The 21470-nt window shown below is 52.3% G+C and overlaps 8 protein-coding genes across 8 annotated transcripts; 4 read left to right on the top strand and 4 right to left on the bottom strand.

The window, feature by feature from the left end:
• Positions 1-385: 385 nt before the first annotated feature.
• On the top strand, positions 386-1534 carry N7489_003695 (NAD(P)-dependent alcohol dehydrogenase; the record flags this gene model as incomplete). The annotated part of the gene is made up of 3 exons (XM_056709447.1): positions 386-562; positions 628-861; positions 914-1534. The coding sequence occupies 3 exons, from the start codon at positions 386-388 to the stop codon at positions 1532-1534; spliced, it is 1032 nt and encodes a 343-aa protein (XP_056567868.1).
• Positions 1535-2878: 1344 nt separating this feature from the next.
• Positions 2879-3682, top strand: N7489_003694 (uncharacterized protein; the record flags this gene model as incomplete). Its single annotated transcript, XM_056709446.1, has 1 exon — positions 2879-3682. The coding sequence occupies one exon, from the start codon at positions 2879-2881 to the stop codon at positions 3680-3682; it is 804 nt and encodes a 267-aa protein (XP_056567867.1).
• Positions 3683-4891: 1209 nt separating this feature from the next.
• N7489_003693 (homocysteine S-methyltransferase family protein) lies at positions 4892-5839 on the bottom strand (the record flags this gene model as incomplete). The annotated part of the gene is made up of 1 exon (XM_056709445.1): positions 4892-5839. One exon carries the CDS (start codon positions 5837-5839, stop codon positions 4892-4894), a length of 948 nt encoding a protein of 315 aa, XP_056567866.1.
• Positions 5840-7823: 1984 nt separating this feature from the next.
• On the top strand, positions 7824-10642 carry N7489_003692 (Transcription factor; the record flags this gene model as incomplete). The annotated part of the gene is made up of 4 exons (XM_056709444.1): positions 7824-8411; positions 8511-8627; positions 8705-9699; positions 9859-10642. The coding sequence occupies 4 exons, from the start codon at positions 7824-7826 to the stop codon at positions 10640-10642; spliced, it is 2484 nt and encodes an 827-aa protein (XP_056567865.1).
• A 491-nt stretch (positions 10643-11133) lies between these two features.
• N7489_003691 (cytochrome P450) lies at positions 11134-12861 on the bottom strand (the record flags this gene model as incomplete). The annotated part of the gene is made up of 3 exons (XM_056709443.1): positions 11134-12580; positions 12634-12697; positions 12759-12861. 3 exons carry the CDS (start codon positions 12859-12861, stop codon positions 11134-11136), a joined length of 1614 nt encoding a protein of 537 aa, XP_056567864.1.
• Positions 12862-13265: 404 nt separating this feature from the next.
• On the bottom strand, positions 13266-14335 carry N7489_003690 (amidohydrolase family protein; the record flags this gene model as incomplete). The annotated part of the gene is made up of 2 exons (XM_056709442.1): positions 13266-14233; positions 14284-14335. The coding sequence occupies 2 exons, from the start codon at positions 14333-14335 to the stop codon at positions 13266-13268; spliced, it is 1020 nt and encodes a 339-aa protein (XP_056567863.1).
• Positions 14336-14616: 281 nt separating this feature from the next.
• N7489_003689 (4-hydroxybenzoate octaprenyltransferase) lies at positions 14617-15629 on the bottom strand (the record flags this gene model as incomplete). Its single annotated transcript, XM_056709441.1, has 2 exons — positions 14617-15346; positions 15400-15629. The coding sequence occupies 2 exons, from the start codon at positions 15627-15629 to the stop codon at positions 14617-14619; spliced, it is 960 nt and encodes a 319-aa protein (XP_056567862.1).
• A 464-nt stretch (positions 15630-16093) lies between these two features.
• N7489_003688 (type I polyketide synthase) lies at positions 16094-21446 on the top strand (the record flags this gene model as incomplete). Its single annotated transcript, XM_056709440.1, has 2 exons — positions 16094-20390; positions 20416-21446. 2 exons carry the CDS (start codon positions 16094-16096, stop codon positions 21444-21446), a joined length of 5328 nt encoding a protein of 1775 aa, XP_056567861.1.
• Positions 21447-21470: the final 24 nt, after the last annotated feature.

The raw sequence follows: 21470 nt of genomic DNA, 5'->3' as shown, positions 1-21470 counted from the left end.
AAATCCCCAGGGTAAGTAGATATCCAAGTCATAGTTACTTCTTGAAAACATGTATGTGATATCACCGCTATTGCTTACCGTTTTATCACCGATTTTTGCTGGTGGTTTGCAATATATTCGCCTCCAAATGGAATTCCTTCGCCGGATATAACAATTAAGGCCGAGATGACAACCCACTTGATGACAATCCACTCCACGGGTCAAGTGGGCCTTTTTCTTCACGATGATCACGTCGCCACAGAGATTCGAAGAGCCCTCCGAGACGGAGCTCGATCTCTCCGCGTGGGTGGTTTAAAGGAATGGGGGACCCTGCAGGAATGGCTCGTCGATCATATCAGTTCAATCCATTAAATCACAAAATAATACTATTTTATACATCTTTATTATGTCTTCTACCGATTACAAGTTCGAAGGATGGGTAGGCCTCGGCCCCGAAGCCGCCCAGGGCAAGATGGTCTGGCAGGAATTCGAGCCTAAGCCATGGGAGGAGACCGATGTCGATATCAAGGTCACTCACTGTGGTATCTGTGGCTCGGATTTGCACACCCTGCGCAGTGGATGGGTATGGCGCATCCCTCTTGGACATGTTCGGCATTGAATCACGTTGCTAATACCGGTCTTCCACAGGGCCCCACCAACTACCCTTGCTGCGTCGGCCACGAGGTTGTCGGAATCGCTGTCCGCGTCGGCACCCAGGTCAAGGGAGATATCAAGGTCGGTGATCGTGTCGGTGTCGGCGCGCAGAGCGGCTCGTGTGAGAACAAGGATGGCGACTGTGAATCCTGCGCGTCTGGTCTGGAACAACACTGCAGTAAGATGGTCGGCACATACAACGGTACCTATGCCAACGGGGGGCAAGTCGTACGGTGGTTACTCCACATACAACCGCTCTCCTTCGCACTTCGTGATTAAGATCCCGGATGCTATCTCCTCTGCCGATGCCGCGCCTATGCTCTGCGGTGGTATTACTACCTACTCGCCTCTCAAGCGGAATGGCTGTGGCCCCGGAAAGACTGTCGGTATTGTTGGCGTCGGTGGTCTTGGTCACTTTGCTATCTTGTTCGCCAAGGCGCTCGGTGCGGATCGCGTCGTCGCCATCTCCCGCAAGTCTGACAAGAAGGAGGATGCACTCAAGCTTGGTGCGGATGACTTCATCGCTACCGGTGAGGACGAGGACTGGGCTACCCGCCACGCTAGCTCTCTCGACTTGATCATCTCCACTGCCTCTTCGTCCAAGATGCCTATTGTCCAGTACTGTGGTCTTCTGCGTGTTCACGGTACTTTCATTCAGCTCGGTGCCCCCGAGGATGGTGCTCTTGAGATCCCGGCGTTCGTGCTCATCATCAAGGGTCTCAAGCTTGGTGGCTCGTTGATTGGTAGCCCCGATGAGATCCGGGAGATGTTGGAACTGGCTGCTGCTAAGGGTGTCAAGCCTTGGATCCAGGAGCGCCCAATGAAGGATGCCAACCAGGCCATTGTGGATATGGATAAGGGTGATGCCCGTTACCGCTATGTTCTCACGAATGAGCAGTAAGTCGGTCAATTATGAATGAGTGATGAATATGTGTGGGCGTTTGAGGCGATGTTAGAAGCAGTTGAATTTAGAAAGAAATTAGAGAACCAAATCAATGATTTGTATATGCATACATATTCTTACCGTGTTTATAAGTGTCCGTTTGCCGCCAGGGTCCCCGGGGCCTCATTCATCAGCGATGTCATCGCTTACCAATCTGTTTGATCTGTTTGATTACCAATTTACTTTTGCTTCATATCTCACTCTTTTCGGAATCAGTTGCTGAGATTAAGCTCTCTTACGTCGTCCCTAATATTCTCGATGAAGCCCTGGTCACACTGTCCACCAAGGGCATACAACTACTGGGTATAGATACTGGTTACAGGTTGTAGCTAGGCACTCGTGCTAAACGAAATATGTATTACTTTTTGACTAACTGAGTCTCTAGACAACCTTGGAATCAAATGAGCATGGTTCAACTTGAATACTGTTGATCACATTGCGATGGGTTCCGGCATTCTCACACCATCTACTGCTTCGAAGGTCATGTAAAAGAAAAGACATTGGAATAATATGATATCGCGAAAGTCTCCAAACCAAAGTTCCATTTTGAGAGTTTGTGTTATGACGGCCCAACACCGTTCTCCCGTGCATTATATACCGTCCGGTATGTTGCCAGGGGAGAACGACATCATGCTCGACCTCGGTCCAACGTGGAATTGAAGCATGATTTATCAACTGATCTTCAACTATGGCTCAGAAGGGAAGGTATTCAGTGTTGGACATCTGATCCAAGAGAAGGGAAAAGAGGAGGACATGGAGGTTCCAGGCGGTGATGAAGGGAAAATGACTTGGACTTCGTCTTGTCGAAGGCATCCGTCTCACTCTCATTGATCTTCCTTTCATCCATCACTCTTTCATCCACCTCCCTTTCTTTGTCACTATCCCCTCAAACCGTCAGAAAGACGCTTGTTTTCCAGTTGCAACCAAACAGCCTTCGGAGGTCTCCAGACTTTATATCACGTACATTTCCTTCAACTATCTCTGGGAACTCATGATCCCAATCTAACCAATCTAACACCGCCAAACTCCTGTTCGGTCAGCACATCGCTTCTAATCTTTTCAGAGAGCATAGTCCACAGCCGTGAAAGAGCCTGTCTTCAAACTGTGTCCGTCTTCTCGAACACAAACACACCATCTCTTCAGGTATGGGATCTCCCTCCGACCGGTCTATTCAAGCTAACCACTCCATGTGCCAGCTTGCACGTCCTCAGCAAAAGAAGAACTGTTGCTGGGGATTCTGTATTCCTGTCGAAAAGGTTAATCAACAGCACTCAACCGCACTTACTTATTCCTCTACCCAACATGGATGCTGAATATTGCCCCGTCGACGATGACGGGAATTACATCCAGGTTGATACAATCGTTGCGAGTGGCGATGCAGCACTTGTGGTCCACCGGGAAGATATGGCAATCAAAATGGCAATTGTGTACAGGCATTACACATTGGAGCAAGCGGAGGAGAACCGCGGCATCATCCGACGAGAGCAGGAAGTCTGGCGGCGCATTCAGCCCGACTTTAATACCCCGGTGCAAGGCATCATCCAATGTCTTGGACTTCGCGGAGATACCATCGAGATGAGATACATGCCCGGAGGTACGCTTTTAAAGTGGCTGCAGCACCGAGCGCGACCCAGCATCCAGCTCCAGAAGCGGTGGTTTCGCCAGCTTGCCATCGGTCTCCACAACCTTCATCAACATCGTGTCATCCACGGTGATATTCTTAGTCGCAACATACTGATGGACGGCTCGTTGAATGTTGCAATTTGTGACCTCGGTGCATCGAGCCTCATGCCTATGGACACTGTCATGGCGGACGCGGTGGATGCCTACAACTGCTCTATCTGGACAGATCTTTGCCAGCTGGGCCTCGTGTTCTACGATATTGCGACTGGGAGAACCACAGGCATCAGTCTATATGACAACGGTGGCAGTGACAACTCTGTCGCCAGCTTTCCATCGCGGGATATGCTCCCTGCCCTGAGCAAGCGACTCTGGGCCCGGGATATCATTGAGACCTGCTGGAGGGAAGGTGGATATGGGGCTGCAGGTGCGGCGGGAATTCTGGCCAAGCTGGATAAAGTGAAGGCTCCGCGCCGCCGCCGTTAAGATATATCTTCGATTCAGCTTTGCTTCGAACCTTTCTGCAATCTACACAAGCAAACTCGACATAGCTACCACCACTCAATATAGGTGTGCTCAAGGCTTTGCCGACGATGACTTTGCTGTGGAGAATTAATCCGTCAGCTCAATATTTGACAAGGAGGCGAGTTCAATTGCGTCCTTCTTAACATCGGGATCTGGATTGTTTCCTCCTGGTAGACCGTATCCCTGAGATCCTACTGGGAATCACATTCGATCATCCTATGTCAATTCCTTCTAATTTGCTCACCTCTTCGAAACACATTTTCTGTCACGTTCACCCGCTCATCACCTCAGGTTCAACACATCCCGGAAAGGTCTTCATGGGTAGGCATATACACCGAGTCTCCAACAAGCCCTCTTCTTGTGAGATAAGTAACTTAGCATATCAGTCTAGTCACCCCACATGCTCAACCAGAGTCCAAAACATGGCAAGCCTTAGGTGGCTGGGGTGCGAGACACTTGAATGACAACACTCCTTTCACGTTGTGGGATAAAATAAACCGCCAATATTGTGCACCGACGAGAAACGAATTCGGGATTTATAAACATTTCGGTCATAATCAGGTCATCATGAGAAACATTCTAGGTATAGCCGGTGTTCTCTCATGCTAAGATAGACTGTCACTTTAAAGATGTGGTACATATAGAGAGTGCAAGTTCGACAGCATAGCCCGATATCATTCATTTGAATAGTGTGTTGCCTGCAAGCCCCTCCAAAACATTGCGTAGATAGATGGTGAGCGCCCCGTCGCTTTTGTGCCGTCAGGATTACCATATCGGGTCGATTGGATTGTTTCATAGTCGTCTCCCTTCGTGTGTCTTCCATTTACACTCTTTCCTTTCTGGGGGAATATATACTCGTAAGGGGTAGGATTGGTAACCAGGGGTCAATCATATGGCAAAGGAATATATGGCAAAGGAAATGTGGCCTAGTAAAGTCCATGAGACATGCCATTCCATGGTAGAAAAGGTTTATAAGTGAGGGCTTCCATCTTCGAAAATATATAACCAAACCTGCAAGGTGTTGCTGCTGAGACGTCACTTACTAGCGACCTAGTCTTGACTTGAAGAAGCTACAACATGCGCATCAAAGTTCCCGAATTTGACAGAATATGAACAGAAATAAATACCGAAATAAATACAAAAGCACAATGATGAAGTGCGCACGGCCGTTTACCCAACAGAATTAATCCTGCTCGCAATAGCATCAATATGCTCTTCATCCGTGCCACAGCAACCCCCTACCACTTTCAGTCCCGGCAACATATTCAAAAGCTCATTGAACTCTCGAACCCAAACCGAAATATCGCCCCGATCTAGAACCAGAGAGTTATCAAGCTCGTCGTGACTCTTAAGACTTGAATTCCCTCTAATCGACCCGATCCTCGACCTCACATCTGTATGCATACCTCGTACCGCTTTTATAATATAACGCGGATGGGCACAATTCACCCCAAAGTACGTTGTATAATTCTCTGTTAGACGGTCGACTGCTCGAATGGCACTCTCGAGTGTTCTTCCCCCTCGTAGCTGTCCGTCTGTCTCGACGCTAAATGAGACGTGAATAGGGAGATTATACTCCCGCGCTAGACTGACTGCCGCAGTGGCCTCATCGAGATTTGTTACAGTCATGATACATAACATGTCCACGCCTTCTTCAGCGAAAGCGTGAATCTGGGGACCATAATATTCCCGTGCCTGACCGAAGGAGACCGTGCCCGTGGAATCCTGGTAGGCATCTTGAAGAGGTCCAAGGGCCCCACTAATGACCACAGAAGTAGATGGAGTCTTGTTCCGAATGTCATGGAGGATCTTGACTGCTGTGCGGTTCAGGTCCAGGATCTGTGGGATGGAGAGTCCAATTTCGGAAGACCATAAAGGGGAGCCGCGCCACGTTCGAGTTTCGAGGACGACGCCGGTTGAGTGGGCGAGGGCAATATTCACATATTCTTGGTAGATGGACGAGATAGTCTGTCTACCATCTTCCGTATTGAGAAGTGGGAGAGTGGAGAAGCTAGGGAGATCGAGATTGTTTCTGTAGATGAGAGTTGTTTCGATTCCGCCTTCGGTGACGAAAAGGTTGGAGGAAGTCAACTGGGGGAGCTTCGATTGCGAGGCCATTTTCTAGACTGGTTATTGCAAATGTTCGCGATGGATGGCGACATATCCACGGATATAAATATGTATTGAACGAGGCTGCCGGGGCATTAGGGCCCCGGGGGGTGAACTCCACACTAGTGGCAAACAGTCAGAAGACTACCACCCAAGTCTCCCTGTTGATCCTTGATTTCTTGACAAATCCCCACGTTGTAAGCCCAGTAGATATCCTATGAAGTTGAAGGGTGCCTTTAGATGTTAATTGCAAGGCTGAGGTTGGGTGCGGTGGAGCGTTTCAACAGGACCTCTGTGATCGGCGGTGGTCCACTGTAGCGTTCCGGAAGTTACAAGCGTCCCTGCCCTATTGCGGACTAGTCGCGATGTTGACAGAAACGTCAGGTGTCTCTGAGTTGGTCTCCGCTTCAGATGTTTACTTCTCTGTCTGAACATTGACGTCGCAAAGGCGTGAAGATCAAAAGATATGATATTACCTATCGGTTGAATTCGAGAAATGCGGGGGAAACGGCTCGGGCCGTGTCTTTCCACGGATCGCTGAAATCATAAATCTCACCGAATGCATTGAACACCCGAAGAAGGGTCTTGAGCAGTATATTATGGTGATATTGCTCATGAGAAGCAGACAAGGAATGTGAGAGATGAAGGGATATGCCAATAAGTCTTCAATGGTGGAAAAGGACCAATCGGCCATCTGCCCGTGTCCAGGAAGCCAACATTAACCAACCGAACTATAAGTGGCCAAGCTTCTTCTGGAGGTGGGACTTTTACTGATCCGCCAGATGTCGACGGAAATAGATATGTGAACCGAGTATCTCCGAGTCTGAGCTAAGCCGTCCACAGACCCCCTCCCCACCACATTAAGACTCTCGATCAAGCTTCTAGGCCAAGATTACAGCCCTGATACACAGGGTAATGTAGCCTTAAGAGGCCGTACCAAACTTAATCAGAGACGACTGTTCTTCATCAGCCCACGGATTGGCTAGCCACCTCGGCCATTTTGCAGCTGGCTTTCTTCGGTATTCGCTTTTGGAAGGCGTTATAACCAGCTCCCACATTCAGCTCTTCCAAGGTTCTCATGGCAATGCTTATCTTGTATCTCACCCCGAGACGCCTAGATGTGGGAGTCCGATAATCATGGTTTTGCATTTTATCCTGTAAGTTGTTTTAGACCTAGATAATGCCTAACTTGAAGGTATTCGTAAAGGTTGTCCGTCTTTCTGTTTACCCTTCTGTGATATTGACTCAAGTCCTTGACCGAATTTCCGCGGACCAGTCTATTTTTATAGTCCAGTCTAAGAGAGCGAAGGGCTAAAATGAGACCTTGTCAGCAAAGTCCCTCGTATTACTCCGTGGAAATGAGGAATCCATCATATTGCATCATTCGCGATCGTTCGTACTAATTTAATATTAATTTAATACGGCCCCAACCTGTCCAGACGCCATCCGTTTCGTGGTGTGAACAATACAGCAGTTGAAGGCCAAGGGATTCAGATATACTCCGTATTCTGTCCTCCCTTAGCAGTTTGGGGCTTTTCATCTCTAATATCAAGCTATAAACCTCACAGATCTCTTGGCTCTGCGCTTAGAAACAGCTGAACCTGGATTTTTCACGATACGGGGGGGCTTATACTAGTATGTTTTGAAGTATACCCGAGGTAAGCACTACAGATGTACTATGATGAGCTATAACACGAAGATGACATGGCCCCGAATCTTTCCTGCCTATTACACAGAGAGTAAATTCATTTGATTAATTAATTATTCTATTCCTCCAACACCAACTTCTCAAACATCGTTCAGGACTGGTGGAATGGTGAAATGATTGGTCAGTCGGTTATCTCGCCCGGGAGGTAATTGGGGGCTAAACGCCCTGCTATCCCAACCCTGCACTTGTCCTCTTCTCTGCATGCGAACTCCCAATATGGTCACGATAAAAACCCACCTCCCCTCAGAGGAGGAGTGGAACATTCATCTACTCCCTTTATGAAACATGCCTTTATCCGAGCCCCGCCAAATCAAGAAACCCCGGTTATCGCTCAGTTGCATCGTCTGCCGACGACGCAAGGTTCGCTGCGGTCGCGAACAGCCAGAATGTGCCAACTGTGTGCGCATGAAAGAGAATTGTGTCTACCGGGCCATGGTCCGTGACGAGTCCACCGGCCGTTTACGACCAGTATCACCGCAGGACAAAGACTCCAGGGACTCTACATCGGATGCCCGTCCAGACCTCTCTTGGCCGCATTGGGGCCGAGACACCAATGCCCCATACCCCGATAAGCCGTCTAGGCCTCCTTCTCGTCCTCAAGTATCCGCCAATGCCAGTCCATCGCCGCAACGACAAGAGCCATACCCAACAGTCCCTTCATGGGAAGAGGCTATACAACTCCCAAGTTATCGCGATGCGAATGCTCCTCAAATTAATGGTAGCTCGACAACTACCCGCGATCCCTCCCCTGCGCCATCAACAAGATTATTCCGGGCCCCGAGTGAGCCTCCCTGCCGCGATTATTTGAGTATACGACGAGGTGGTCGCGTGCGATACGTTGGTCAGACTTTCTGGGGGTTCGTTGCTGGGAAGGTGAGTCTGGCTCGTGGAACAAAGAGGACGGAAATGCAATCTGCGACGGGATGTGTCGCTCGGCGGGACCGCGACTGACCTCAATTGCTCATCCTGTAGGAAAGTCTGAGCGATGATTTCTTCGACGAAAACCGTCATGCCCACCCCGATCTCCCCCTTCCACATATTTCCTCGATGGGGATGTTCAATCTCCTGCGGTCGCTGCCGACCAAACCCGTTAGTGATACCCTGCTCGAGACTTTTTCCTTGCCGTATGGCCACTTGTTCCCCTCCTACATCCGCCTTCCCTGCAGGCAGACTACGACGAGTTTTGGGAATGGTGTCGGAATAGCGAGAATTCTTTACCTTCGGATAAACTCCGCGATGACCCAACCTTGATATGCCTGCTCTTTGCAGTCCTATACTGTGGCGCATCTGCCGCGCCGGCAGCCAGCTGGGTGAACACCAACCTGCAGGGTCTACAGAAGGAGACGACAGTGAGCCATCTCAAGTCGGCATATACAACGAGTCTTTCTCTATGTCAATATCAGGAACATCCAACTTTAAATACGCTGGTTTCGAATTTGCTGACGGGACCGTTTCTGGATCGGCCGTTCGAGCCCATGCGTAGCCTGGTTAACGTGAGCACCACGGTGCGCATTGCCCAGACTATGGGGTTGCATCGGGAGGGGGTAGGATCTGCGCTGAGTTCCGTTGATCGGGAAATGCGGCGCCGGGTCTGGTGGCACATTATTTGGCTTGATGTGCAGTCGAGCATCTCCACGGGGCTAACCCCCTGTTGCGGGAACGAGGCCTTGGATGCGGTGGGCATGGTTGGCACTGACAATGCAGAGCCGAGCGATATCCCCGCTGGAATTTCCCCACCCAACGAACTGGTGACTAACAGACAGTCGGTAGCCATGCTATATGCTATCGGGCGCTTCCAGGCTGCTCGCTTACAGGCGAGGACCGTGGCGCACCTGCAGAGTGCGCATGGTCCAAGCCAGCATGGATTTGGCGAGCTGATCACAGATGCCAAGGAGCTTCTGCAGAAGATTGACTCGCTTATCGCACGCGTTCCAACACAGGGGATCCCCGAAATGGGATACATACCATCCCGCCTGGCGAATGCGTCTCCGTCCACCCAGCCCTTGTTGTACAAGGACGATTCAAGCCAGCCAACCGTCTTTGCAGCATGGACGCGAATCATGCTAACATTGCTGAAATCAGAAATGGCTATCTTATTGCAGAAACCATTTCTTCCACCCCCGGACAGTGCGAACCCGCAATCGCGCAAGTCATGGACCAGGTATGGATCATTTCTCTACATTTCATCCCTATCCCGCATGCTATGGTGCATCTCCCGCTCTCCGCACAGCGAATCCTGTCAAGCTTAAATGATTATCCATTTACATTGGTCCATCATACTCCCATGGAAGACTTATTAACACGCGATTTGACCATCCAGTATGGCGCAGCTCTGCGTGAATTACTTGCGTATTTACCTGCAGCTGTATCAGGCCCCTGCTTTCTCCCCATACGCGTGGTTCTGCTGCAGCCACTATGGGCCTCTCCAATGCGTATTCATCACCCTAATGTACCTCCATTACTTCCAGCACTCTGGAGAGACCACGCTGGCCCGATATTGTGTTGATGAGGTTATACATCACTGCGTCGCCCAGTATCAAGCTCCAGGACCTTCCTCGACAAGGACTAGCCTTGATGGTACTGATTCCAGTGGGGGCAAAATGCCAATGCCATTGGCCATTCAGGTTCTCGTTGACCTTCACGAACGGCTCGACTCGTCTCTCGGACCTGAAGACAAGGCTCCGCCACTAGACCTAATCGAGTGTCAGGCCCGATTTTCTATGTCTCACCTTGCTACCAAGGCGTCCAACTTGCGCGCGACGTCTGACCAGCCTTCTTCTGATGTATCGTCTACCACTCGCACCCACCACAATTGCGAGACGCCTCCCATAACCACCGGGGCTCCTCCAGTTGCTGCTGGTAACAAACCAATCCCACCGAACAGCGTCTTTGTGGCCGGGAGTGACTCAGGCTTGGATATGGATTTCCTTGCTACGATTTCGGATCTTGAGGCCTGGTCCTCGTCATTGATTCTGGAATCCGACAATCTCCTCGCACGTCCTGATAATATGACGCCTGATCATGCTGTAATCACAGGGTTAGGCTCACAAAGTACCGCGACTGGTCGCCGTGGCCTTCCCGACGGACTCGATTTTCCAGTGTAACAGGCTATTTTCTATGCTCTTCTTTTTGCTTTTGTTGTCCCTATCGTAAGCAAAAATAAATGTATAGAGTATATGAGCAATTTTTACACGGCTACAGCGGCTTCTTCATTAATTACACAATTTGACCTGATTCCAAAATATCAGTGACTCCATGGCACCCCTCACGAGCCTGCATTGCAAGATCCGACATGCTCCTGTTACGGACTACGCTACTGCACCAACACGGACCTCTGCGGACATTTAGCGAGATCTTACCTGCATACATGTGCATATACGCAATCCCGATACGGCCATTTCCTCGCAGCCAGCTTCCAATCACATCGCATGAATTTGCATCATTCGGAAACGTGTAGTATGCACCCCATCGCTTACACGGTCCACCCTCCGTATCGATGTGAGCCAAAGTATATTATATATCCCAGCATCGGCCGAATAATCCATAGTCTGCCTTATCACAGCAGTCCTCGGACTCGCCCTCTCGGCCTCGCAGCTTATGGCGTCGCATACTGACAAAGGACCTCGGACTCGGCCTGGGCAAACTCGCGCATAATCGTCTCGGCCCTCGCAGCGGAACGAGGGGAGACTTTACATTTGTACGCCCGCGGACACACAAGGAATCCCTCGGTGTATCCAGTGATCGGGTCGGTGTCGATTGCGACCGGCCTTCCGGACTCGTCCATTTCCGACTCGAACTGGAAACCCCATAGGAGCTTGGCTGCTCCGATGAACATGCTGCGCTCCGACAGATGGATACCCGGGCACAGTCGTCGTCCAGCCCCGTAGATGAAGTGGTCCCGCTGCATGTAGTCCGGCGAGGCGGCGTAGTCCGAAGCCAGATTATGTCGGCCTTCGTAGTGACTCGGGTCGAACCGCTCGGGATTGGGGAATACGCTTTCGTCGTGATGGAGGCCCCATACATTCAGAAACACTGTCGTCCCCTTCGGTAGGAGATACCCATTCACCCAGTCGTCTTGGTTGAGCGCGTGCGGAAACGATAGTGGCGTCACTGGCCGCCAGCGCATCGTCTCTTTGACGACCATGTTGATGTACGGCAAACGGCTAAAATCTGCCCATGTCGGCGATCGATCTTCGCCACAGACGGCATCGAGCTCGGCGCGCGCCCGCTCCTGTACTTCCGGATGCTGCACCAGCGCCTGGATCATTACCAGGAGCATCGTGGACCCGGTATCCGACCCACCCTCCATCATGACGCCACCCAGGAAGTCCACTTGATTGTCAGTGAGGCTTGCCTTCTCCTGTAGGTCCAGGACGTGATCAATGAAGGTCCGAGCTCTACTTTGCGAGCTCTGCTCAGCCTGTCGCCGGGCCTCGATTGCCCGTCGCCGGAAGGACCCATACAATGCTTTCATGCCGCTGCCCACCTCTACCGACCGATCAACCCAGTTTCCCAGCCATCGCTGTGGGATCCATTTCAGCCACGGGAAGATATCGACGGGTGGTGTGGCGCCCGTCTCCATGACCTTGGACCATTGCTCCATGATCTCGTATAACTCTTGCATATGTGGTGTATCCCACGACGGGGTACGAATCCCGTACAACAGACTCATGATGATACTGTTTGTGGTGCGCTTCGTATGCAGCATATGTTTCTCTGGATACAGGAGGAAATCGCGCATCATCTGCGTGTGCTCGGCTTCGAGAAGCTTGACGTGCTCCTTCTCACACATACTCGCCTTGAAGTGCTGGTGCACTGTCTTGCGGAATAGCCGCCACATTTCATTGTTATCCATAACGAGGAGATGGTCGCCGCCGGTTATGAGATTCTGTCCCACGTAGGATACTGGGCGTGAGCTGTATAGGGCGCTGCGTTTGTCGAGCAGTTCCTTGACCAGACCCCGATCGGTGATGACGGCAGCGGTGGCTGGACCAATTCGGAAGCTGTAGAGACCGCCATATACTTTGGCCCATTCGGTGAATCTGTTGATGTTAGATGGAGTTGTAGTTAATTGGGTACATGAGGAGAGACCAACTTTTGATGCGCGCGTACTGCGGGGATCTGGTGGATGTTGCCAATGAGAGGCAGGCCAGGTGGACCTGGAATTCGTTAACTTGGTATTTTCTTGGACAGGAATAGAGAGATGAATTGAATAAGTACCGGGAGGTAGTTTGCGCTGTATTCTCCAACTATTCAAGACAGCTCGGAGGAAGAGTAACACTAGGGCTAGCGCTGCCACGGTGGATATATACAAGAGTGCCATGGTAGTTGCTCAGCACTTCCAATCTAACCCATGGAGATTTTTCAGATAGGATAAGGCCAAAGGTCTGTGAAGCGACACTATACTGATGTATAGAGATGGCAGGAATACGAGAATAAATACTTTGGGAGTTTGATACAACCACTACAGGACATCAAGTCGGCCGACGTAGTATACTCGGATGTCCGAATAAGAGACTGACTGAATTGACCGAGATGATACACTAGCAAGCTGGTTATACTTTGCAGGGAATATCGATGGATTCTACAAGTGTGACTTTGCGCCGCCTTACTCTTGGGATCCAATTAGCTAGCCCTAGCCCCGAACTCGTATGGGTCTTTTCTCGTATAGCATCCTGGAATGATGATTCATTTCTCTCTGCATACCTCCGTATATACGTATCTAACCTATAGCCCATTCTGAGGAATCATCTCCTTGTTATCCTCAATCCGGAATCGCGGGAATAACTCCACCGCTGCACCCCGGGCGACCTCCTCCTCTTTATCCCCTCCTTGGGCAAAGAACTCCTCCATCATCCCAACGTACTTGTTGATTGTCTCCACGGGCGCATATGGGAAGTCACTGCCATATAGCACATGACCTGGCTTTGCAAACCCATTGTTGCCCACCAGTAACTCCAAATTCCCCCTGTTCCCGGAAAGGGCGAGGTCGAGATAAAAGCTCCTGGCCTGCTCCAGGAACACCTCTGGGGTTATATCGGTCAGACCCGCATCATAAAGTAGGTTCGCCGCGCGAGTAGCGAGAATAGGCAGTGTACCGCCTCCGTGGGACAGAATAATCTTCACATCGGGGTTCTTCGAGATCGTCCCTGAGGTGATCAGATCGACCGCCGTTCGACATGTCTCATGTGGATAATCAATGATTGGCTGTGGCAGTTTTAAATTGACCATCTCCGGCTTGTTCTGTGCGTCCGCAGCCGTGTTTGTCGGATGAATGAAGACTACTGCTTTACGGCGGTTGAGTTCCTCCCAGAGCGGTGCAAAGGCCGCATGACCGAGGTATCCAGTTCCACTATACCGAGTATAGAGAGTAATACCGTCCGCCTGGAGGGTGTCCAGAGCATAGGCGAGTTCCTCGATAGCCGAGGGGATGGTTTCAGGTGTGAGATGTGGGAGACTGGCGAAGAAACCGAACCGAGTGGGGCTTTCCTGGTGAAGTTGGGAGCCATAGAGGTTGATTTGCCGGGCGAGGTTGGCTGATTCCACTGGGAAATTGCACAAGATAGAGGTGCCCGGTGCAGTTAGGGATAGAATGGCCGTACGGGTGGAGTGGGAGGCCATGAGGGAGAGGGTCGACTCGGGGGTCCATTTGGGGAGGTGCCAGCCGGAGGGGTCACCAGGAGTCGAGTTGAAAGCTACTCCTTAATTAATTATTTTTCTGGAGAGAAGTCAGGTATCAACATACCCTTGACATAGGCAGGGGGGATGAAGTGGTGGTGCACGTCGATGCGGTTCATGGTGATGAGTAGATAGATGAGTCTACTACTGGAAGTTTGTGTATTTTTATAGGCGAATGAATGGGAATCACTGGTAACATATATATTGATCATAAGGTCATAAGGTATAAACAATGCATCCAGGCGGCCGAGTAAGAACAGGACCGATCATACTCGGCCGGAGGACATACAGGTAGAGCAAGGCTAGACAGTTTAGCGCAGAATACCTATCTGGCAAGTGTGACTAGCACTTCACACTCTGGGGCTCAATTTTATACTCTCCTGGTCTGGAGCTCCATCCTCTAATGCAGCTCCATCTTCATATTGGCCAGGGAAATATCATATACCCGCACCACAAACAGTTCCAGCAAAGAGACACCCGTCAGATACAATCCCAGCTTGATGTTCGACTTGAAAATCCGGCCTCCTGAGTGTCGATCTTTTAGATCCAACGACAGGATATGCCACGGCACGTTCACCATCCACACACCGAGTCCCAGCACCCAGAAAATGAGCGACATATCTGCCCGCAGTGCGGTGACAGCAAATAGCAATACCTGTAGGGCCCCTAGCACAGCCAGTAGGATCTGGACGTTCTTCCCCAACAGCACGGCGAGTGATTTTACCCCAATCTTTTCGTCATCTGGACGATCCTGCGTCGCATAGAAGACGTCAAAGTAGACAACCCATGAGGCTGTAGCGAAGAATAGAGGGAGTGCCTGATCCAGATCCTTCAGATCTCCAGTAATTCCCACCCATCCGGGGAACACCGCGCCACCGATGATCGCCCCTAGAACGACTTGGGGGAATGGCATAATGCGCTTCATGAATGGGTAGATGGTGCTCAGCACCCATACAGGAATGAAGCCGGCCGTGACGGCCGGGCCGAGCGTTCCCCAAGTAATGGCGAGTGTGACAGGCAACCAGCAGATAAAGGCCACGACGGCCTCAGACGTGCTGATCATCCCAGATGGTAGAGGGCGAACTTTGCATCGCTCGACATGTTTGTCGAGCTTTTGGTCACAGATATCGCTAATGCACACTTCAGTCGGAGATATACATACTCATTTATCTTCCGCACTTACTTGAATGTACAGAATGCACAATGTGTAGCTGTCACGCTGGCCCAGATGCCGAAGAGTAAACGAAGGAATGGTGCGAGTTCCAGCGACACATCTCGCATGCCCGCGGCCACACATGCCCCCCAGATGGCGGGATACCAGCATAGCCAGGCTTCACGGGTGTGTAACCGGGCGAGTTCCCACACACCGCGAGCCACATTGCGCTGGGGTTTGGGGGTAATAGAGACAGTCATATTGATGATGCTATTCGGAGTGCTCGATGAAAGCAGTAAATCGAAAGATCCTTATAGAAGATAGATTAAGATGAAAAGAGTCCCTGTAAAAGGATTACATTTCAATGCATACCTCCCTGTATCAGCCACGGCTCTCGGGGTCGGTCTTGTTGGGCCGAGTCGTGTCAGGCCTCGCGTTAGGGCAGAGAAATTCCATCTCGGCCGATCGCTGACCATCCGAGTCTATGCTATATCGCTAGAGAATCAGACCGGCCGATAGTGGCCCAGTGAATTGGATGGGAAACTGAAATAGACTTCTATCGTTGTCAGGCGAAGTATCGAAGTATCGAAATCGCGAGGTCGTAGAATCGACACCTTAATATATAGAGAGCGAGCTCTATTTGTTCGGATTCACTGCGCGAGGGATTAAAATCTTCAAACTTGTTTAATTATCCTTCGTGATAGAGTCTACATTACACATCATAATGATTACTTCAACGAGCAGCACAGAGGTTCTCACCCCCGCCAATGGCTCCAACGATAGCAAAGGCACAACAACTCCAGCAACCAGCTCCGGGGACCCTGAAATGCATGAGGACCTACTCCGAAATGATACCCACGACGACGTTGCTATAATCGGCATGGCATGTCGCGTCCCGGGGGACGTGAATTCCCCCTCCGCACTGTGGCAATTCCTCCTTGAGAAAGGTGACGCTTCAGGGGATATGCCCTCCTGGCGTTGGGATCCCTATCGACAGCGCCATCCTCGTAATGCGGCCGTATTGGCTGAAACCACCGCCAAGGGCTACTTCCTCAATGAGATCGACCAGTTCGATGCTGCATTCTTCGCCGTCTCTCCACGCGAGGCGGAGCAGATGGATCCCCAGCAGCGAATTGCCCTCGAAGTTGCCTGGGAGGCCTTGGAAGATGCTGGAATCTCTCCTTCCCGTCTTGCGGGTTCAAACACGTCCGTATACATGGGTGTCAACTCCGATGACTATGCCAAACTGGTCTTGGAAGACCTTCCCAATGTCGGTGCCCATATGGGCGTGGGCACAGCCTACTGCGGCATTCCCAGCCGTATATCCTATCTGCTGGATTTGATGGGTCCTAGCGTTGCACTGGATGCGGCGTGTGCATCATCCCTGGTCGCTGTACACCATGCCCGTCAGGCTATCCGTGCTGGCGAGACTGACCTAGCTATCGCAGGTGGTGTCAACGCACTCCTGGGACCAGGTTTGACCCGGGTGCTGGACGAAGCTGGGGCTATCTCCGCGGATGGAAAGTGCCGTTCCTTCGATGACTCCGCTAACGGGTACGGTAGAGGCGAAGGAGCGGGTGTGGTCATCTTAAAGCGTCTGGATAAGGCCTTGGCGGACGGTGACCAAGTGCTAGCCGTACTCAAGGGCAGTGCCGTGGCCTCAGACGGCAAGACACTTGGGATCATGGCCCCCAATGCGCAGGCACAGCTTCTCGTTGCCCAAAAGGCGCTGAAAGAGGCAAAAGTGACGTCTGACTCCATCAGTTATATCGAGGCCCATGCCACCTCCACATCACTGGGCGATCCCACAGAAATGAATGCCCTAGCTGAGGTATACGGTGTGGGATCTGGACGGCATCCATCTGACCCGTGCTATATTGGTTCCATCAAACCGAACATCGGCCATCTGGAAGCTGGTGCTGGTGTGATGGGTCTTATCAAGGCGGTACTCGTGCTTCGCCATGGGGAGGTGCCTCCACAGGCGAATCTGCAGACGTTGAATAGCAAAATCGCATGGAAGGAGAACTTACTGCGCCCGGCCCACGAGCTGGTGACGCTACCCCGTGGCACCATATCACGACCGTTACGGGCAGCTATAGCATCGTACGGATACAGCGGCACAGTGTCACATGCGATCGTCGAAGCATTTGCAGGACAATCCTTGTTTGCCGAGCGACTGGCCCAAATCCCGGACAAGGGTGCTGTGCCGGTCCTCCTTCTGTTGTCCGTGCCTCAAGCAAACCGAATCTCCGCAACAGCTGCTGGTCTAAACCAGTGGCTGCGCGATGTGGATGGAGCAGTATCCCTGGCGACAGTCGCCTCCACGCTATCACAACGCCGCATGCATCATCGCTTCCGTCACGCCATTGTCGCTGATTCCGTCGCAAACGCCATCGCTACCCTCGATGATCTGGCCAAAGATGTGCCAAGTCGGTGGGCGATCAGTGACCGGATCGGATCAGAGGCCGGGAAGGGCGCGGTTTGGGTGTTTTCAGGCCATGGTGCGCAGTGGCCCGACATGGGTCGCGAATTATTCCATTCTAGCCCGGCCTTCGGAGAAGTGGTGCGAAACCTGGAACCAATCATTCAAGCCGAGTTAGGATTTTCCGCGATTGAAACCCTGCACGCCGGTTGTCCGGATCGTACCGATGTTATCCAGGCGATGACATACCTCATGCATCTGGGCATTGCCGCCGTGCTCGAGGCGGAGTCCGGTCCTCCAACCGCTGTCGTGGGCCATTCCTTGGGCGAGGCCGCTGCGGCAGTCGTCTCTGGGGCTCTGACCTGGCATGAAGCAGCCTTGGTAGTATGTCGACGAGCGCGTCTTTACCGCGAGTTCATGGGAGAAGGTGCCATGGCCCTGGTTCGGCTGTCGGCATCGGAGGCCCGTGCCAGTATTGCCACGCACCCCGGCGCGTCCGTCGCAATTGAGGCGTCGCCGACCGCGTGTGTGGTATCCGGCACTGTTGACGCGGTCCAGAGATTAACTGAGCAATGGCGTGAGGAAGGTGTTGATGTGCGTGCTGTGGCCACAGATGTACCCTTCCATACACCACTGCTGGAGAAGCTGGCTGGTCCCCTCCGCGGAGCGCTGAAGAACGAGCTCCATCCTCAAGTGCCGCATCGGGCTCTCTATTCGACTTCGCTATCAGATCCACGGTCAGAAGTATTGCGCGATGCGGAATACTGGGTGATGAATATGGTCCAACCGGTCTTATTGCAGTCAACAATGGCGGCGCTCGTGGACGATGGATTCCGCGCATTTGTGGAGGTGGCGAGTCATCCCATCATAACGCACTCGATTGCTGAAACTATCAGCGAGCAGACGAAGGACCGTTTCATCGCGACACCCACTATGGTGCGCAAGCAGCCAGCACTAAAGAGCATCTTGGCCGCTGTGGGCCGCCTGCATTGCTTCGGCTGCGCTGTGAAATCCACAGACCTTGACCCGACTGCGCCATGGAGTTCATCAGTACCGGGTACCATTTGGCATCACCAGTCATTCTATCGCGCTGTGAGTGGGATGACGGCTGCACAACTGGCATCAACCCACAAGCCTCCCGCCAATGACCTGCTCGGTACTCGGACCGCTCTGTGGGGAACGGACGAGGTACTTTACCAGACCCGTCTTGAAGAAGACAACCGACCTTTCCCCGGCCGTCACCCACTGCATGGGTCAGAGATTGTGCCTGCTGCGGTTCTCTTGCGCACATTCCTGCGTGCGCTGTCCCCGAGGAGTGTGGAGGAAGTGTCGCTCCAGGTTCCTGTAGTGGTGTCTCCGGCCCGAGAGATTCAGGTCCGGCATAACACACGTAACATCACTATCACATCTCGTCTGGAGGAGTCGACAAGCAATGAGGACAACTCGTGGCTTGTCAATACCACGGCGACTGTGGGAGCTGATGCAACACCATCCATCAGCCATATCGACATAGCGGAAATCAGAAAAAGACTGCCACAGAAGCAGTCAGATAGTTTCTCGGTGGACTACCTTGCCTCTGTGGGCGTGTCTGCCATGGGATTCCCATGGCGGGTAGCTCACCACGTGGCCAGCGAGAATGAGATGCTGGCCAGGGTAGACGCCAATCCAGACAGCCTGCCCGGCATGGACGATCTTTTGACGTCTGTCATGGACGCTGCAACTTCCATCGCGTCAACCCTCTGGCACTCTGAGCCCCGACTCCGTATGCCCACAGCCGTCCGTCGTGTCGTGGCCGTTGACGTGGCCACTCCGAAAGTCGTGTACATCCACTGCACTAAGGCACAATCCTCTGTCGACGTAGCCGATGTGATCATTAGCAGCGAGGAGGGCACAGTGCTGATGGAGATCCAGGGTATGGCATTCGCCGGTGTTGAGGGCGAGTCGCTGTCACGCAAAACTACCTCTGGCCTAGTACACCAAATCAGCTGGCCGCCCGCGGCGCTGGCCGAGGAGCCGCTGGAATTCGCTCACATTGCGTTCCTGACAGCGGATGCCACCAAGACTCACCTGGAAACATACCAGAGACTGCTTAAGGGAAGAGGCATCTCCACCTCTATCCATGAGCGTGCCTCCGACTTGCCGTTGACAACCCATTTGTCTATGGCGGTCGTTTACCTCCCTCAAGTCACCGATCAGATATTTGACACCGCGACCAGGAGCTGCAATGACCTTGTGACAGCAGCCCAGGTTATCCTATCGTTCTCGGATAAGCCCACCATGCGCCTCTTCGTCCTCACGTCTGAATGCAATCTAGGCCACAGTGCCCTCACAGGCCTCGGTCGGATTCTGCACACTGAACACCCCGACATCTGGGGTAGTCTCATCGACCTCGAAGACCCCTCAGTTTTCCCGCTCATGGCAATGCGCTACGTGCGTAACGCTGATGTCATCAAGATCGAGGATGGGGTTCCGCGCACTGCTCGTCTCCGCCCGCTCCGCTCCGCCCCGCCCCACTCGACCATTGGACCCCCCCACTCTCACGTTTTCTCCGGCATCCACTTACCTAATCACCGGCGGACTCGGCTCTCTCGGACTCTCTGTGGCCCAATGGATGGTCACTCAAGGTGCCAGACGCATCCTACTGCTCTCTCGTCGCTCTCTACCGCCGCGCTCCACCTGGACCGCCTCGCATGAACCCGGGACCCGGTCCATCATCGATAATATCCTGTCTCTTGAACGCCTTGGCGCCACTATCCACCCCGTAGCCATCGACATTTCCCACCCATCCGCGGTGACCAACCTTCGTTCGGCCCTCACCACACTCAGCCTCCCACCCGTCGCCGGCGTAGTTCACGCCGCTGGCATCCTCCGTGACCAACTCATCGAGCAGATCACCCCAGATTCCTTTGAAGCCGTCCTCGCACCAAAGATTGCAGGTGCCTTGGCACTGCATACCGTCTTCCCTCCCAGCTCGCCTGACCTAGACTTCTTCGTCCTCTTCTCTTCTTGCGGCCAGCTCCTAGGGTTCCCAGGTCAGGCGTCGTACGCGAGTGGGAATTCATTTTTGGACGCTTTGGCACGATCACGCAGAAAGGAGGGGGATAATGCCATCTCCCTCCTTTGGACGTCTTGGCGTGGCATGGGTATGGGGGCTAGTTCCAATGGAGCCCTGGAGGCGGAACTGTATGCTCGTGGAATTACGGATGTGACTCCTGACGAAGCTTTCCTGGCTTGGAGTTCTATCTCTGGCACTGAGGGTGCTGACCATGGTGTCGTACTTCGTGCTCGACCGCTTGAATCTGGGGAGCCGCTGCCACATGCGATCCTAATGGATATCGCACCAAGGAAAGAGAGAGCTGTCGATGAAGGCAATGGGGAGAATGGAGAGCAGAGGAAGAAATTGAGTGGCAAAGAATTGGCGGAGTATTTGCGTATCGTTGTGAAAAAGTGTGTCTCGACGACATTATCTATCCCCGAGGATGAGGTAGACGAGACAGTGGCATTGCCGGAAATGGGCATGGACTCTGTCATGACGGTGAATTTCCGCATGAGCCTACAGCAGACGCTGACGGTGAGTGTTGGACCAACGTTGGTGTGGAAATACCCTACAGTGCATCATCTGGTAGAGCACTTCTGCCAGGTGTTGGATAAATAGATCGGAAATTGTACAGTCGAATAT

This window comes from Penicillium chrysogenum (genome assembly GCF_028827035.1).
Source record: "Penicillium chrysogenum strain IBT 35668 chromosome Unknown utg000002l_segment0_segment0, whole genome shotgun sequence".
Taxonomy (NCBI): Eukaryota; Fungi; Ascomycota; class Eurotiomycetes; order Eurotiales; family Aspergillaceae; genus Penicillium; species Penicillium chrysogenum.
Note: the sequence above shows the minus strand (reverse complement) of the source record. Positions and strands in the feature narration are given on the sequence as shown.